This window comes from Haliotis asinina, chromosome 14 (assembly GCF_037392515.1).
Source record: "Haliotis asinina isolate JCU_RB_2024 chromosome 14, JCU_Hal_asi_v2, whole genome shotgun sequence".
Lineage (NCBI taxonomy): Eukaryota > Metazoa > Mollusca > Gastropoda > Lepetellida > Haliotidae > Haliotis > Haliotis asinina.
In genome coordinates, this window is record NC_090293.1 from 26,898,205 (window position 1) to 26,916,776 (window position 18,572).

Consider the following 18,572-nt stretch of genomic DNA (forward strand, 5'->3'; position numbering starts at 1 on the left):
GATTCACGATGTTAAAAAACAAGCAACAAATATAAACATAGAAAGTCCCGTTGGACATTCAAAGCCCTTTGTCCAGTTTTCATATTTTTTATCTAGAATTCTGTGAAATAAAACTTCAGAACAAAGTCTAAAATTGATGTCGCCTGTTGAAAACACTGACTGTTAAGCTCGAGAAAGATTTTTTTCTGATTGGCTAATCTCCACTTCTTGCTGATCAAGAAAGTCTGACAAACCCCTCAAAGGTCTGATCTGAATGCGAATAACACAGATAAAAAAATACACGGACTAATCCGAAGCAGGTACTGCCCATTGGGAATGACTTTTATAATTGTGACAAGAAATTCCAAATAAACGTGATGGGTAGTTAAAGTCAACTGAATGGAGGATTCATACGAAAGGAGGACACTGCTGTGTACACACGAACACTTAAGGGATCAGTGCACAAGTGTTTGATGCCCGCTTGTCAAAGGGCACATCATCGGAGAGACAGTCTTGACGCTTATCGTGTTTCCTATATTAACCACGCGGGTTATATTAGATTCGCACAGAGCCTGACCCGGCTGCTTTCAGAGATCCGGCGTATGTCCTGTTTAATTTGCTAGTAACTCAACATCTTACTAAACACAGTCATAACTCAAAACCTTACCGAAACAAACATTCGCAGTCATAAATCAATACAGTACCAAAACAAATATTCGCAGTCATAACTCACTGGTAGTGCCTTAGCATGTGAGGAATCGAACCCGGGTCTTCGGCGTGGCGAGTGGACGCTTCAAGTATTAGGTAACCCCACCGCGCCAAATAACTTACTGAGCGTTTAATAGAGGAAACGCGGCATGGGCGTGGATTTCATTTACTCAACAGTTGTCCAAGTAGGCTGACGGGTATCCACACCCCGGGTATATGTAGGTTATATTTACCAGCTCCGGAGACTCATTCAGCTGAAGCGGCCACCGACATGGCGCATGTACCCGCCTTCCTTGCTCTGTTGTTGACGGCCACTTCCTGTAAGTGATGTATTTTTAAATATATATATATATATATATATATATATATATATATATATATATATATATATATATATATATATATATATATATATATATATAGAGAGAGAGAGAGAGAGAGAGAGAGAGAGAGAGAGAGAGAGAGAGAGAGATAGTAATAACTGTTTCATTATGGATGCATCCAGGTAATCCATTCTACTCTTTTGAGAATGCTTTACATGACTTCTTTACTTGTTCAAATAATCCCAAATCAGATATCACATGTATTTTTATGTTCATATTACTCTGTCTTAAATGGAAATCCAAACAAAACTAAAAGCATAACTTCTTTTATACTAAATTCAGTCCAAACTTTTAAAACAATCGCATAGATTTGATAAATGACTAATGATGTTCAATACGCAGGTTGCTTGCCTTCATGTCATGCTGCTTATTATTCAATATTTGCTGTTTTCATATATCAGTGTAATGCAAAGGTATTCAAATAGCCATCACAGCTTGTTTATCAATCCTTGTTTAATTTATTTTGAATAAACTAAGTTTACGCAAAATAATGGATGCATCTTATTGTTAAACAAAAACAATGGGAGGTTGGAAATTATGTCGGCTTGCAGATTATCGATTGGATTAAAATCATATCCTTCTGTCTGTTTCAACAAAAGATGGATACTCCTTAATCATTCTGTTGGCGATTTTGTCATTCGGAAACACGAATCTACTTTACGTCGCCGAAGACAACAACACTATGATGAAGTTAAACATAAAATAATTCTGGCTTTCATCTACTTTTGTATTTTTTAATATAAAGAAGCTAAATGCCAGAAAATTCGTCATGTTCAATAAGTAGCATTTATTAAAGTGTAGGGGCGATGGAGTAGCCTAGTGGTTAAAGCGTTCGCCCGTTACGCCGAAGGCCCTGGTTCGATTCCCAACATGTGTACAACGTTTGAAACCCATTTCCGGTGTTCCCCGCGGGATATTGGTAAAATGAAGCTAATAACGGTATAAAACTAAACTTACTCACTACTCTTCTAAAACGTCAGTCAATGATATCATGAAGTTTATGATGTAAATGAACTACACAGTCAATGATGTCATGAAGTTTATGATGTAAATGAACTACACAGTCAATGATGTCATGAAGTTTATGATGTAAAAGAACTACACAGTCAATGATGTCATGAAGTTTATGATGTAAATGAACTACACAGTCAATGATGTCATGAAGTTTATGATGTAAATGAACTACACAGTCAATGATGTCATGAAGTTTATGATGTAAATGAACTACACAGTCAATGATGTCATGAAGTTTATGATGTAAATCAGCTTTTTCCTGTGGAAAGACTTCATATTTACCAGGCGGGATAAATGTTTGTATTTCCATTATGTATTACATTTCAAGATCACTTTACTGAAAATTTATTCCGGTAGTCATTTTGTTTTTTCTTGTTGACATCTCACACTATAACGTTTCAAAATTGTGTAACTGATCGTTTTTGAAGATTTCCACTTGACTTAATTCACAATGATTTTTATTACTGTTGATATTGTTATTGTTATACCGTCGTCAAAATAGTGTTCAGTGTCATTATTGCTTTACTACTGCTGCTATTAGTAGCAGTAGTAGTAGAAATTGTATGAAACACAATAGATGGTGATTAAATTATGCAACATACCACAACTGAAACAATTTAACTCCGACGAAACTGTCGAAATACAAACCAAAGTCATGAATTTCAGTCATTATACGCACGTGACGAAGTATGTCACTTGCTAGGGGACTGAATTGCCCACTCATGATTCTTAAACAAGGTCTATATACCTATTATATTAGTCCATCTGCCATGAAGGGCCTCATGCGGTCACAAAATGATCTTTTATACAAACACCTCGCTACTGGAAATTCGCGCACCAAGCAATCTGGGTACATGTGTACCAGTAGTCTACATTGTAGCGTTGTCAGTGGTGTGCGTTTGTGTAGATTAATGCGTGGGCAGTTATAGTAATGACCAAACTGCGATATGATTTTTTCAAGAACTATTCATTTTGATGGTTAAAAACCTACTCATTGATTTATGAAAGATTGCACAGCGAGTGCAACGAACGGCTATATTTAGAAAACTCGGTCAACAGGGCTTGCACGATCTTTTTCAGTCAGTTCATGTTGGTAATGTGGGTACCTTGCACGTGCTGCTAAATATAGTCACCTGACTCCAGAAACCTACCCGTACTGGAATGAATCATCACGATATTTCGTGATTTACTAGCAACGACTATAATCTTGGTGACATGAAATGCTTATGTATGCAGAAAGAACCCACTGAAAAGAGATCATTGGCACAAAGAGTTTTCGTGATGTATCTACCAGTGTGATATTTTACATACCTGGTATAAAAGTTGTTATCGAGTTCGTATCATAATTCATATTAAATGTAACATGAAAACCTTGCAGGAACTGGGTTCTTTTTCACATATATCCTTGTGTCCACTTGCTAAAAACATCTCTATGTCATATTTAGACGTTGACTTATTGACATTGAGGTATTCATATTCATATAACAATATATTGCTTGATTGAACCGCCCCAGTTATCTGAAAGCGACACGTAAAAGTTTGTTAGCACAAGCACACAAACACATGTAAATTAGGGAACCTATGAAATATCTTATGTGGCTGCCAGGAAAACCACAATAGGCAGGGAACCCTGGGTCCGGACGAGGGGGCGGTGGGGTAGTTTTGTGGTTAAAACGTTCGCTCGTCACGCCAAAGAGTGCTTCTGGTGTCCCCCGCTGTGATATTGCTTGAATATCGCTAAAGTGGCGTATAACAAAACTCACCCACTCTAGATGAGTACATTCAGAAATATACTGACGTTCAAAAGTTTGGTTACACCCATCGCTGATGGTGGTTGAAATGAAGCAAAAATTGCATGTTTATTTTTCTATGTTGATGGCTTTGAAAGAAACCGTTACGGGTATCATAATGCTCACCTTAAAGGGGTTATACGCCGTCTTTAACCTGACATGGCAAGCACACTCGTCAACAAACTCAACCTGCTTGCTGCATAGGTCGTGTATCATTGCTTGATAAAGGTATCTGGATCTACAACAAAACGTCGCATCTGTTGCAATAAAGAAGTTGTCTATCCATAAAAAACTTGTTCCTCTTTAAGATAAAATAAATGCCACGTCAAACTGAGTTCATGTATGTTGTATGTATATGTACACTTTTCTATGATACCCATTGGGATTAGCAGACGTGCGTGCAGGCGTTTTCAATAGACAGCGCCTAGTCGTTCACGAGGTTTCTTCTGTATCGGGCGCAACTCAATTACCTAGTACGTTGAAAGCAACCTTTGCGAGTTTCTTTACCTTTGTGGAGCAGAGTGATTGAGTAGCGTCCTCACACTACGATTGCCTTTATTACTGTCATTGAAGGTCAGCTGACGTGCGAAATACTTGCGCCTGGGTAAATACAAAATGCTGCATTCAATATAACTTGGACATTGTTCCTTACTGCTTGGCTAATATTGACATGTTTAAAGGGTGCATCTCATCTTCTGCATATGTCGGCCTTGACTGGTCTTTTCAGTTCAACCAGTAGGCAGCAATTTGGACGATTTTGAAAAACGTATTATGTTTACTCGTCCGACCCATTCTCCTATTTTGAGCTAAACATTTGAAGCTTATAACAAGTACACCAAAGAGTGATTCATTCTTATACCGTATATATGTATAGACCAGTGATATCTTATATGTGCAGATGCCAGAAATACCTTACACCAGTATTATCGTATACGTGTATATATTAGAAATACTGTATACGTGTACATACCAGTAATATCTTATATGTGCATATAATAGTATTACCTTATACATGTATATATCAACAGTACTTTAATCGAGTTTATACCAGTAATACCTCACACATGTATATGTTACTGTCAGATTGTGAAATGAGTCAGTTCCTGAAATGACCAAACATTTAAGTCATTTTGTGTGACAACAATCAATGTACTTCTGTAATTTCATGAAATTTCGACCCGTGAAGGTCCCGGGGTAGAATAGGCCTTCAGCAGCCCATGCTTGCCATAAAAGGCGACTATGCTTGTCGAAAGAGGCGACTAACGGGATCGGGTTGTCAGGCTCGCCGACTTGGTTGACACATGTCATCGGTTCCCAATTCCGTAGATCGATGCTCATGTTGTTGGTCACTGGATTGTGTGGTCCAGACTCAATTATTCACAGACCACTGCCATATAGCTGGGATACTGCTGAGTGCGGCTCGTGAAATTTCACTTAATAACGTAATCTACAAGAGTGGATCACATTTTCCACATTATTTATTTTCTCTAAAACTGGAAACTATTGTGGCAGCGACTGTTGCACTTCAGCTTGGCTTTGAAGCATTTGCACCTGTTTGTTTGACTCGTGCTGTGTCCATAGTAGCCACACCCTGTCCACCACATATGGATGAACTGAAATTTCATAAAGTGACTGAAGTATATTGATCGTTGTTACACAAAATTGCGCGATATGGCTGAAACTCACAGTCATTTTTCGAAATGACTGAAAGTTTTGGTCATTTCAGGAACTGATTGATATACATTACATATACCAGTAACAAGTTATACTAGTGAATGTTAATAATTACTAATTAGGGTAGGGGTATTGATTTAAGTTAACAATGAAGGTGATGTGAATTTGGAGTTGTTGTATTCGGGAAATATCGCGTAAATATCTGTGCTATTGAAGATGGCTGTTATTTGGTCTGCTAACAACGTTGTTGGTAAGTGATACTGAAACCCACGTATAGAAATGCGTTGAGCTTGAAGGGAGGGGTTTGTATACGCTGGTATTTGTTGTTCATGCTTGCACAAGTAATCCATGTGATAATATAAATATACACCTAAGTGATTATGTCAATATGCGTACTCTAAGTAAATATACAAACATCACGAAGGTCGAATCTTGCATGATAAGTCACTAATGTGCGAGTAATGACTTCTCGGCATTTGACCACAGAGCATATGTTTACTTTGCGATGATCCAGGGGTCAGTGTGAGTGACTTTAGTTTAACGCCGCACTCAGAATTTTTCCAAGAACACGACGGCGCTGTGTAAGTAATCGAATCGAATTGTAATTACACCATATACCTATATGAAATGGTATCACTTTGTACATGCATATATTCTTGTAATACCTTACACGTTTATATGCAAGTTATACCGTTTACGTCTGCGTAGCAGTATTACGTGTACGTAGCTATAGGAGTAGTATGTGTACATAGAAGTTTACGTACACGTAACAGTACTAAGTACACGGAGCAGTATTATGCGTACGGAACAGTATGATATGTACGTAGCAGTAGCAGTATTACGTGTACGGAGCAGTATTAAGTGTACGGAACAGTATTACGTAGCAGTATTACGTGTACGGAGCAGTATTACCTGTACGGAGATATATTACGTAGCAGTATTACGTGTACGGAGCAGTATTACCTGTACGGAGATATATTACGTAGCAGTATTACGTAGCAGTATTACATGTACCGAGCTGTATTAAGGGTACGGAACAGTATTGCGCACATGTAGATAGTCTACGTGTACGTAGCAGTGTGACGTGTACACAGCAGTATTGCGTGTACGTAGCAGCATTACGCGTATGTAGCAGTATTAGTGTACGTAGCAGTATTACGTGTACAGAGCAGTATTACCTCTACGGAGCTGTATTACGTGTTTGGAGCGTGGCTGTGCTACGCGTACGTAGCAGTATTTCATGAAGTTGTAGTAGTAATTTTGTAAGTCAGGCGGGCGCTTTAGTTTCACTTTAAAATTGTACGGTAGATCACTCTTTAATCAGAAACATCACCAGAAATAGCTTCTTTGGAGAACGATGGGAGTTATAGGTGGGCATACGTTTATGAGGTAAAGGTGACAACAACTCCGGCGAGGAAATGGGGACCAGTGACATTTGATCATGCAATCACACCCTAGTGCGCTTAACTTTGAGAAGGGTTTTTCTGTTCGCTGGCTAAATAAAGACGTCACATGATGTCAAACAATCGAAGATCGAGTGATTATGGTTTTACGCCGCTTTTAGCAATCATCCAGCAATATCCAGCGGGGAACACCAGAAATGGGCATCAGATATTGTACCCATGTTAGGATTAGAACCCGAGCATTCGGTGTGACGAGCGAGCGCCTGAACCGCTGGGCTTCCCCCATCGCCTTAAATAGTCTAAGAGCTTATATGCACACACATAGCTAAGTGATATGAACATCCTAAGTAATTATTTAATGCCTTACAGATGTCCACGCCCAGACGTCGACGCCATGCAGTGTCCGGCGAGACGCTGCGTGTTTGACGGCAATGAGGTCACTCTTCACCAACACCTCGGCCTACTGGTTTGGGACGAGGTTCGCGACTGATTGTCCACCCGGTAGTGGGGGAGTCTTTTGCAGAAATGCCAGGCCATCAGGAACCTCACTTTTCACAAGACTGATGGGGGTCAATGCCACCGACGCCAGCGGTTTATCCTTCGTCGTCGACGTCACGTACCCCATTACTCTTCCAGGTGGGTCACACCTACACAGCTTACCTTTTACCTTTCCATTTTACGTTTTCATGAAAGCAGAAACTTATTTTGGTATATTGGAATCACGTATTTTGTGAAAATAACTATTGTTTATGGGGTGGGGCGGAGTAATACTTCACTTTACCATGTGAAGGACAAAACTCCGATAACGATGGATTCCATTTTACAATTAGCGTTTAGATGTTTAGATGAAGGGAGGCAACTCCAATACGATGGTTGCCAGACGTGAGACAGAGTAACACATGTACTGTTGATGGTAGTGGAAGATGTAAGCAAAGCAAAGATATGGTGGCATGGGCATGTTTACTCACAGCATAGTGCTAGGTCAACAACTTGTTACATTCACATATATTTGGATTATTATCCTTTCAGCTGATGGATCTGACCGTGAGTATTCTGACCAACTCTATCATTTATATAGCGCAGGCTGACCATTTGAAAGCAAGATCATTCATTCATTCATTCATTTATTCATTCATTCATTCGCCTATTGATTGATTGATTGATTCATTCATTCATTCATTCACATTCTTAACATTCATTCTACCATCATTCTACCAAGACTCCTCTGATTTTTCAGCACTGTATATTTTCCAAAAATATAACAAGTACGTGGTTATGATAGAATGGTGATAAACGTACTGAGTTGAAAAACCAGAGGTATGTAACGAAATTATAATAACTCTAATTTTTCATTTAAAACCGAACGCCACGCTCTAAATTTTCGCTACGCGTTCGGTTTTAAATTAAACTTAGACCTATAACTCTGATTTTTCAACATAGTATGTTTATCTCCTAAACCCTTTGATTTTGTATTGCTGTTGTACTGACATAATTCGTTAGACTACAAAACTGATTGCACGAGAATTATATTTTATGATATCTGCGTATTTTGTGACAGATTAAATTAATATGCTATTTGATTGTGTGCTGTTACCAATCCGGAATATTTGTCAGCTTAAAATGCTGTTTCGTGATGTTCTTCAAAACTGAAAATCATGAGATCATAACTTACTGCCTGTCTTTGATGGTCGCCAGGTACATACCCCGGCTGTGGAAGGATAGTGGACGTACCTTTAACAAGACCTCAAACGTTCACCATCGACGCCCTCAGCAGTACCCTGTATCCCCCTTTCGACGTACGCGAGCTGCCGGAAGTGACGTGGCCAGCGGAGAATAACGCCCTCTACACTGTCATGATGTATGACGCCGGCTTATGCTTCATGCATGCGTTGTACATCAACGTCGCCGGCGGTAGTCTTCGTAATGGAGGAGACGTAGGTGACGCTTCCTCTCAACAAGATATACTCTGAGGCAAAAGAAAGCATGCATTTTAAATATGGATTTGACAAAATATTAACGATAATATCAGGTTTCAAAGACGAAACACTGAAAAGTTAATGTTCGAATGGCCATTATCGTCCAGAGCAAATCTCCCATTTCTGTATGTCCGCGTCTCATTGAGGTAAACCTTCCAACCTTGTCATGCAACTGACTGAAAGATTAACAAGAGGTGAGACTTTTAAGAACTAGAGAATCAGATGTTCCATGTTATATCGATGAATGGATGGATAGATGGACAAATAATATTTGAAATATTTGATTTCTGACACTAACTTATTTATTTCATGTTCCTGTTTCTAGTCTTTACCTGTAACTAGAAATACAGATGTAATAATGCCAATGCCAGTGGATGGGCAAAGCTGACATTATTCGGCATAACTAAATACTCACTAGCTAAAACAACGCGAACTGTTCTGTAGGCGGTTTCGATAAGGCCACGGTCTCCTTTCACAAAGCTCTAAGGTGATCATAAGTCGCTACGGTAACCTTGGTGCCATGTTAAAGAATAGGAGTTAAGGTTAACCTTGGTGCCTCAGTATAAATTTGCTTCGTGACAGGTGCCCCTTGTCACCAAAATAACCGATATTACAGGAATGCACCAAGCGTTCATTTCAAGCATTGTTCCATTCCAAAAAATCATCCTGCTATATATACACACAAGCATTAATTAAGCAACCCCCATCTTCATGCTATAAGGTGTTTAACACAACACACTGGTCATTCATGATATGGAAAGCAAACACATGGTTATAATTTCGTTATCTGAGTCATCTAAAGTGTCAATCCATCAACTACCAACACTGTTGCTACTTTCGGCTGTTATTTATTGACGATCATATGGGAGCACTAAAAACGTTATCAATAAACATGTCCAAAACTACGGTCACACAGACAACGTCTGTGGTCCAACGTACACAAAGGCCTCAAAAAACGTTCACTGTTCAATCCTAAGCCAACAGTAATGGTGACATCAGTATTTGGTGTATCCTCCCCTCGCAGGGATAACTGCTGCAACCCTCCTCCTAATGCTGGAAATTAAACGCCAAATGCGCATCATTGGAATCCTCTGCCATTCTTCATGAAGAACCTGTGCTAATTCCTGTAGATTTTGAACAGGTGGATCCCTTACTTGAACTTGACGCCCCACATGGTCCCATAAATTCTCAACTGGGTTGAGATCAGGGCTTCTCGCAGATCAAGGTAATCTGTCAGCTGCGTTGTTCTGAAAGGCGACTAATGACAGTGTGATTGATATTCAATCTGGAGCGAGTGCTGCGACAGGACAAACCAGCTTCATGCAAACCAATAATCTGCCACCTGGTATTTTCAGAACGCCTTTCGGCACGTCCAAAAAAGTTCAATTTCAGCACTGTTCACTTGTTGATACGTCGATAACAAAGCAATGAGTATACTTCATTTCACCTTTTTTAACCCAGTGTGACTTCAGGGGAGACGGGCTGGAGAACCTCGGGTAACAGTCTGACTTGAGGGGAGAGTCGAGTCTCCAGGGCGCCTACTAGTCCCCTGTTCGCAAAATCTACAGTGATGTTTACTGGGCTGTAACAAAGACATACTTCTCCATTATCTCAAGGTTGCAAATCTATGTATCATTAGTACCGGCACTGTAACAGTGAAGGTATACATATTAATAAATAAACATTAAAATAACATAACCTCCATTTTGTTCTCACGAAATATATGATCGGAATTGTATGTAAACAACAACAGCAACAGCAACAAACACGACTGTACCATGATAGAAGTTTAGCATGAAAAGCATGCATTTGAGTCAACACGTGAATTTCATGCTAAGTGCATGTGTATATAGATATAACTGGTGGACTTCTCTGTTTTGATCCCTTTTTGTTACAATCGGCAATTATTTTTGGTGGTGTTTAATTAATGTTTATGTGTATATATACACTGTAGTGAGTGAGTTTAGTTTTACGCCGGACTCAATAACATTCCAGCTGTATGGCTGCGGTCTGTAAATAATCAAGTCTTGACCGCAGTTTGGATACGATGATATGTGTTAGGCGTTAATGATAACCCAAATCCAATTTGTTTTAGATCATACTTCGCCACCAGGGACCTGGGAACCCCGTGGACAGAGCCACCCCCTACGTCTGGCTTGTGTTTAAACAAGAGAGACCACTGGACGTGTCCAGTGTCAACAATACATATCAGACACTTAGCGCCACTAACGGCGGAGTGGTCTTCGTTGATGACTTAATATCGCCGCTGGGGCTTTCAAGTACGAATTACAGTTTTAAAAATGATTTGCGCTTTAGTTTCCTCTAATGAAGTTACTTTTTAGCATTCATACCGAAAGTCTCATTAACCAATTCAGACAGTGACCTACTTTTCTGCCGATTCAAATTTCTGAGAAAAACATAGTATCATTTGAAAGGCCGTATTGCCACATTCCGGTTTACCACTGATAAATTGCTGTCCTAGTAACTATGGTCTGCACTTCTATGTTAGGGGTTTTGTCAGTCCCTGAATATAAGCGAATTAACCACCTTTACTAAAAGCATCGGTTTTTTTATTCCGATCTATAACATAACATGAGATTGATGTTCGTCTCATGTTTTGTTGACTGAAAAAGAATCTTTATAAATTATATCAAAAGAGAGGATAGAATCTGTAGATATTGTAATAAAACTGTTATAGAAGACGAAAGTAATTTTCTTCTCCAATGCGCAACTTATAACACTATGCGTTGAATATATATTAAAGAACTCTATTTTTATTTTGTCCATCCATCAATTAAGAAATTTTCGTCTCTTTTGAATTCTTCAAATGAATTACTAATTAAAATTTTTGCATACATGAAAAAATGTACATATGAAATGTATTATAGGCCTGTGTCGTCTTCAGGAATAAAGATCGATCGATCGACCGATTTGTCGGTCGGTCGCTTGCTTGATTGCTTGATTCCGAGCTAACGCTTTGTTCCTGATTACAGCTCAGACATATGGCATCAACGTTGTCATGTCCGTCACTGACGAGTACGCCTGTGTCCTCATCCGGGCCTGGGGATTACGTAACAGATGTCCAGTGTATTACGGACAATGTAAGTTGTACAGAATTGTATGGTCTGTTTTCATCACCCCATTGATGCTTTTAATGACAGAGTAATTTTAAAAGTTGAAGTTTTCAAAATTTAAAATAAAACCTTGCACATCACTTATCTCGAAACATTCTTCGCAAACGGGTTTATGTTTCTAAACATTGTTATGCCGTGTTTAGTCTGTCTCACAGTGCTTATTTTGCCGACTGTCAAGCCTTCTCTGCAGTGCAGTGCAGTGCTCTGCAGTGTTTCCTCAAGTTCTGAATCTATAGTTTCCCTGGGGCTTCATTTCAATTAAAATCGGGTTTGTTTGATACTATCGAAAGTATATATATTCAGAGACTAAGCGTTAGTCTAAGCTGTGTTGATCGTACGAAGAAACATTTTAACCGAAATGGTAAGTAACATACTTACCTTTCAAATCCATGTTCCTCATGGGCGGTGGGGTAACCTAGTGGTTAAAGCGTTCGCTGTTCACGCCAAAGATCCGGGTTCGATTTCCCACATGGATACATTTTGTGAAACCCGTTTCTGGTGTCCGCGGCGGAATATTGCAGGGATATTGTCATAGGCGGCATTCAACCATACTCACTCACTCACTCACTCACTGTTCATCATTGGACTTTATGTTGTCTGTTGTTACATTTTATGTAAAAATGTAAAAATAATGTCTTTAAATGTTTGTAATCCAGTTATTACATCAAAGATCGGCACTCATTTCTTCACAAATTTGGCAAAAAGGAGAATAGTTTATAACAAGATGCTAATGCTGCAGGGTTGCGCAGCTACATTCGGGAAAGAGGAGGGCTCCCATCACTTCCAGACAGTCTGAATCTCACCGTGTCCATTGACCTCACCTTCACGGCCCCAGCTATAACGTACAAATCCTGCGACTTTGTGTACCAGAAAAGGTTGGTACTGTGTTCTCGTGATTTGGTTTGGTTGTTGTTTAATTCAGCAAAATTTCAGCTATGTGGCGGTGGTCTGTGAATAATCGAGTCAGAACCAGACAATCCAGTGATCAACAGCATGAACATCGTTCTAGGCAGTTGGGATACGATGACATGCGAACCTGACCACCGAGTCCCTTTAGTCTCCTCTTATGGAGTAGCATGAGTTGCTGAAGATCACGTGACATTTTATCCATATTACATAAATTATTATTATATTACATATTACATTATTACATATTACATAAATAATTACATAAATTACATACATAGAAACACGTGTGAAGTGTGCAATACGCATAAATAATGAAATACATCAATCAGCGTAAAAGAAATTGTTCTTAGACTATCTTGTTTAAAGTAATATTTTTCAGAATACTTTATTTTGTTTCTTGGAGTTTTGGTGTTGTTTATATTTTTGTCACAGTCGTGTTTGTTGCTGTTGTTGTTTACATACAATTCCGATCATATATTTCGTGAGAACAAAATGAAGGTTATGTTATTTTAATGTTTATTTATTAACATGTATACCTTCACTGTTACAGTGCCGGTACTAATGATACATAGATTTGCAACCTTGAGATAATGGAGAAGTATGTCTTTGTTACAGCCCAGTAAACATCACTGTAGATTTTGCGAACAGGGGACTAGTAGGCGCCCTGGAGACTCGACTCTCCCCTCAAGTCAGACTGTTACCCGAGGTTCTCCAGCCCGTCTCCCCTGAAGTCACACTGAGAGGTGAGTGAACTTATACCTGCAACTAATTTGGGGGTAGTGAGTGGGACCGGATTTCTTCCCGAGAAAAAATCTCTTCAGCACACACCAATATGCCACCGAAGAAATCTCATGAAATCTTAACGTCTGGACTAGCCCCTTCAAAAGTACGGAGGTTTTTGAAACGTTGCTGGGCTGAACGGTTCGGCGTGGTAGCCTAGTTGTTAAAGCATTCGCTCGTCACGTCGAAGACCCAGGTTCGATTCCCTACAGTTAATGCGTGAAGCGTATTTCTGGTGTCCCACGTCGTGATGTTGCTGGGATATTGCCAAAAAGCGGCTTAAAACCAAATTCACTCACTCACTACAGGCCTGAACACACTCTTCAGAACACTGCATACCTCAGGTTCAAAACCGATGTCATCGGTTCCCATTTGCGCACATCGATGCTCATGTTGTTGAACACTGGATTGTATGGTCCAGACTCGATTATTTACACACCGCCGCCATATAGCTGGAGTATTGCTGAGTGCGGCGTGAAACTAAACTCACTCACTCACTCACTCAAAACCGATACACGTATCCGATGTCACAATCCAATACACTTATCAATTATATGCAGGGCTGAATAGAAGTGGCACCCTTCGCCGCCGTTGTTTGGTGTTTGTTTCACAGCCAATAGGAAACAGGGATGTATAGTTTCTTTTGTCCGTCAGTATATGTTAATGTGTTTACCTTTAGTATCAAACATATGTATAGGTGCAATCTACCCGTGTAGATTCGGGTTAGAATTGATCTTCAGTAACCCATGTGGTGTCATAAGAGGCAGCTAACGGGATCGGGTGTTCAGACTCACTGACTTGGTTGACAGATGTCATCGTATCTTGAGTGCGTAGATCGATGCACATGCTGTTGATCACAGCATTATCTGGTCCAGATTCGATTTTATACAGACTGTCGCCAGAGCTAGAATATTGCTGAGTGTTCACTAAGCTCACTCACTGTTGATAGACTCACAGGAAGGAGGGGTCATGCTCGGCCTGACTTGGTTTGTTGAACATTGTAAAGAAGCAGTTTTAATAGTGCGGGTGCTTTGGATCAAAATGGATCAAAACGATTGCGCTACGGACAAAGCTGACATCTAACCATTAAATACAAAGGCCTTATAGTACAGCCAATCTGATAAACATGAAGGAGAATGATCGCAGAAATTGTTGTCGAATTATGTATGTCTCGAACCGTTAGTGCCGTTTTAAGTTAAGTTGCGTTTCGTACTATAACCCTAGTACATAAACATGAGAACATGTGGTATCTGTTTTCAGACAAGCTCTACACACTGCTGATGTACGACCCCACCCCGGAGCTAGGACAGACAGAACAAAACTCCTACATCCATTGGATGATTGTCAACATCCGGGGTACTGACATCACTTCCGGTGATGAGGTGTATGACTGGCTGCTTCCCATGACATCAAGGCTGAATGAGCTTTACCTGTTTGTCTTGTTAGAGCAGACGACAACTGTCGACACCATAGCAGCCCGATCCTTCGCAGCAACAGACTGTCGTCCAGTTTCAAGGTACAAAATCTAGATGCTTCTGGTCACCGCTAGACTAAGGCTGCGTCTCCGAATATATATATTTTTGATTATATAATCAGAACCTGAGAAAATCTAGACTTGCCTCATTTAAGGCTTTAGCACTACAAAATATTGTGGTAAGCAAAATATTGTGGTTCAGAACTGTGAGACTGACTAGGTCACCGCCTGTATAGGCCAGATGGTCAGGAGCGCAAAAACAGTGATTCGAACACTGAGCATTGAACTTTGGATGTGGGAATCACGAGAAATGGACTTCACACATGTGGGAAATCGAACCCAGGTCTTTGACCTGGCGAGACAGCGCTTGAACCATAAGGCTACGCATTCAGAAAAACAGACGCACAACACTTCCAGCAGACTGGCATAAAGGGAAGAATCAAGGATGGTCGGTTTGATGTTAACATGCTGTCTGGATAGAATAGCTATGTTAAATTGCTACATGCAATTGTTGTGTGCTAGCTCTGTAACACCGACATAGGTCTGGATCAGTGCAACCAGCCATACGTCCATGCACAATACGAAAAAAGTATAATATTAAGCCTATAAGTGAGTGAGTGAGTGAGTGAGTATAGCTTTACGCCACTCTCGGTAGTATTCGCGCCATGTGGCGGAGGTCTGTAAATAATAATCGATTCTGGACCAGACAATCCAGTGATACACAGAATGACCATCGATCTACGCAAATGAGATGCGATGACATGTGTCATCCAAGTCAGCGAACCTTGAACACCCGATCGTCGTCTCTTACGATAAGTATGGACTAAAGAAGATCAATTCTTACCCGTATCTTACTATCTTCACGGGTCGGAGATAACGGACGCACAAGGAAGACATTTTGTCCGCTCAACCAATGTCACAAGGGTGTCATTTTGCATGGATCTGTATGTCAGCCAGGATCAAGATTAAATATTTTATCAATATTTGTGTTCCTGAATAGAACTTATTTTTTGTTGACTGTCTCGGATTTGAGTATGGGATAAAATCTAGGAGTTAATAAAGTTTTAAGGAAAAGGAGAATACATCGACATTTGAGGGTAGCCAAATAGGTTATGTCTATGTGATGGTGATGTATTTAATGCGCTTATCATGATTTTGGTTTTGGAAATGACGTTTTCACGTACATCGAGCATGAAAAATTTAATTTCTGGTCAAATCCGGTTTAAGTGAGGATGATTTCGCTAATTGACCGCTAATTTGGCCGCTAGTTTGATTACCCTAATATGATACCATTACTTAATGTGACAATTTTCTTGTTCTTGTAGACTTGGAACTAAAAGACGAACTTTGAAAATTTTGATATTGGAAAACATTGTTCCAGAGGATTTACCCCTTAAATGACTGTAACAGTATTCATGCGCTTATCCCAAAAGTCGGTTCTGGGTCCCCCAAAACCACTCATTTCAAATGTATGCATACTGACTGTTACTTCATAATAATCAGCTTTCGAAATACCTGTCTGCCCGACGGCCCGGTACGGTCTATTTTCAACACGGACTACCATTATTTTCAGCACGTACGTTCTGCCCGACGGTCGGTTTAGAATTTAGACATGTGTATTAGCATTTCTTGGTGGCAAGGTTAGTTTTGGTTAGTTTTACATATAACCAGCCCTGTGGTCAAGCGGAAGGCTTTGCTAATTTCATACACTGAATGAATGCATGTATCGTGATAATTTCATCATTTTGTTGCAATTGTTTCAGATGCATGTTCAGGGCAGGAGACTTCATCCGCTACAACAATCTTTCCATCGTCGGCATGAGGTACTTGAGGGTGATCCCCGACACCTACCAACAGTATATGGCATACGCTGTGAAGATGATCGGGACTAAGAGTCAAGTCTGTTGGGCACAGGCCAGCGACAGTCCGCGGTGTCCAGTCATGTCCGGCAGCAAGCAGACAAAACCAGTCGGTATCATGATGATGTCAGTGTTGACAGCACTGGCAATGTACGTAACTTTGAAAAACTAGCTGTGAACAACAAGCTGCACCTCTAACTCAGTGAACTTATGGTACTGACTACAGTACAACTATATATTTTACACTGTAAAAATCACATTCCACGTCCCTACGGGGTAATGTTGATTATCCTTATTATCATGTGACTATCCTCTTCGGCAAATCTTCGCCTTCTACGGACGTAAATTTCTCATAATTTTCCAATATTAAGCCTGTGATGTTTCCAATAAAATGAGCCTTTGTTGACATGTCTTCATACCTATGTAGTGGATGTTCATGCACGATTGAAATTTCAGTTAAATAAAAGAATTTAAACATTTAGCCTTACACGGAATCTTTCAGCATAAACTACACCTAAAGGAACGTTTACCCCGCTTCAATACTGTCCTATAGTTTACCGGGTCAAGTTGAGTTTACCTTCCTGTATCAAATAAGCATCGTATCGGAGTATTGTATTGTCAAGTGAGGGAACCCACCGGTGTATGTTGCAACCTATATTTGACAATGTATCCTCCTGGAATTAATGTATATAATAGCTGCATGATCTGTTGCGTGGCACACCATGTATTCAACTCAAAGAGAAATAATTAAAATGAAATTTTCACTTTTGTGCTTGGTCAAATGGAAATATCGCTGTTTTCCGACAAAAGTGCACATACACATACATATTACATGCATGCATGCATACGTACGTACATACGTAAGTACGCGCGAACATTCATTCACGACCCCTGAAAATCCGGGGTAGAATAGGTTTTCAGCCGCCCCTGCTTGCCACAAAAGCGTACTATGCATATCGTAAGAAGCGACTAAGGGGATCGGGTGGTCTAGTTCGCTGACACGTCATTGCTTGCTGATCGATGTTCATGCTGTTGATGGTTGCACTTTCCGGGCCATATAGCGACTAAACCGCGAGCTAATCTTTTCGGGTCATTTGACAAATCGGAAGAAAGAGAGAATAAGATGTAGTGACATAATTAATAAACTTCATTATCTGACTTCCCATCCATCTTAAATATCAATCTCAATGCATCAGTCCTCAGTAAATCTCTTTCGATATCCCTCAACCCACACTTCAAACAAGCATTTCTGAATGCATTCATGAATCCTGTAAGGATATGGTATTTTTCAAACTCAACTCCCTGAGGATCATGCCGCTCTTTTCCATCCTTACGTAATACTCACTCACAGCTGGGTAGACAGGCATATATGGTCATAGTACTTTCACTACTTTGTGCAAATTATACTGCAGGCTGCTACACAACAACCTGGTTGCTTATATTCATGTGACCACCATCTTGCTATTTACTAACGGATTCGTGGGTTCAT

At 40.0% G+C, this 18,572-nt stretch overlaps 2 protein-coding genes across 2 annotated transcripts in view; one reads left to right on the forward strand and one right to left on the reverse strand.

Moving 5' to 3' along the window:
* The window catches only part of LOC137261141 (protein YIPF3-like), a 291,821-nt gene extending 277,278 nt beyond the window's left edge, over positions 1–14,543 (reverse strand). The window contains exon 1 of the mRNA XM_067798839.1: positions 14,523–14,543. The gene's annotated coding sequence lies outside the window, so the exon portion shown is untranslated. The remainder of the gene's footprint in view (positions 1–14,522) is intronic.
* On the forward strand, positions 959–17,255 carry LOC137261140 (uncharacterized). Its single transcript, XM_067798836.1, has 10 exons — positions 959–1,007; positions 7,321–7,587; positions 7,981–7,995; positions 8,647–8,885; positions 11,023–11,206; positions 11,921–12,028; positions 12,801–12,936; positions 13,586–13,713; positions 15,011–15,266; positions 16,988–17,255. Exons 1-10 carry the CDS (start codon positions 959–961, stop codon positions 17,253–17,255), a joined length of 1,650 nt encoding a protein of 549 aa, XP_067654937.1.
* Positions 17,256–18,572: the final 1,317 nt, after the last annotated feature.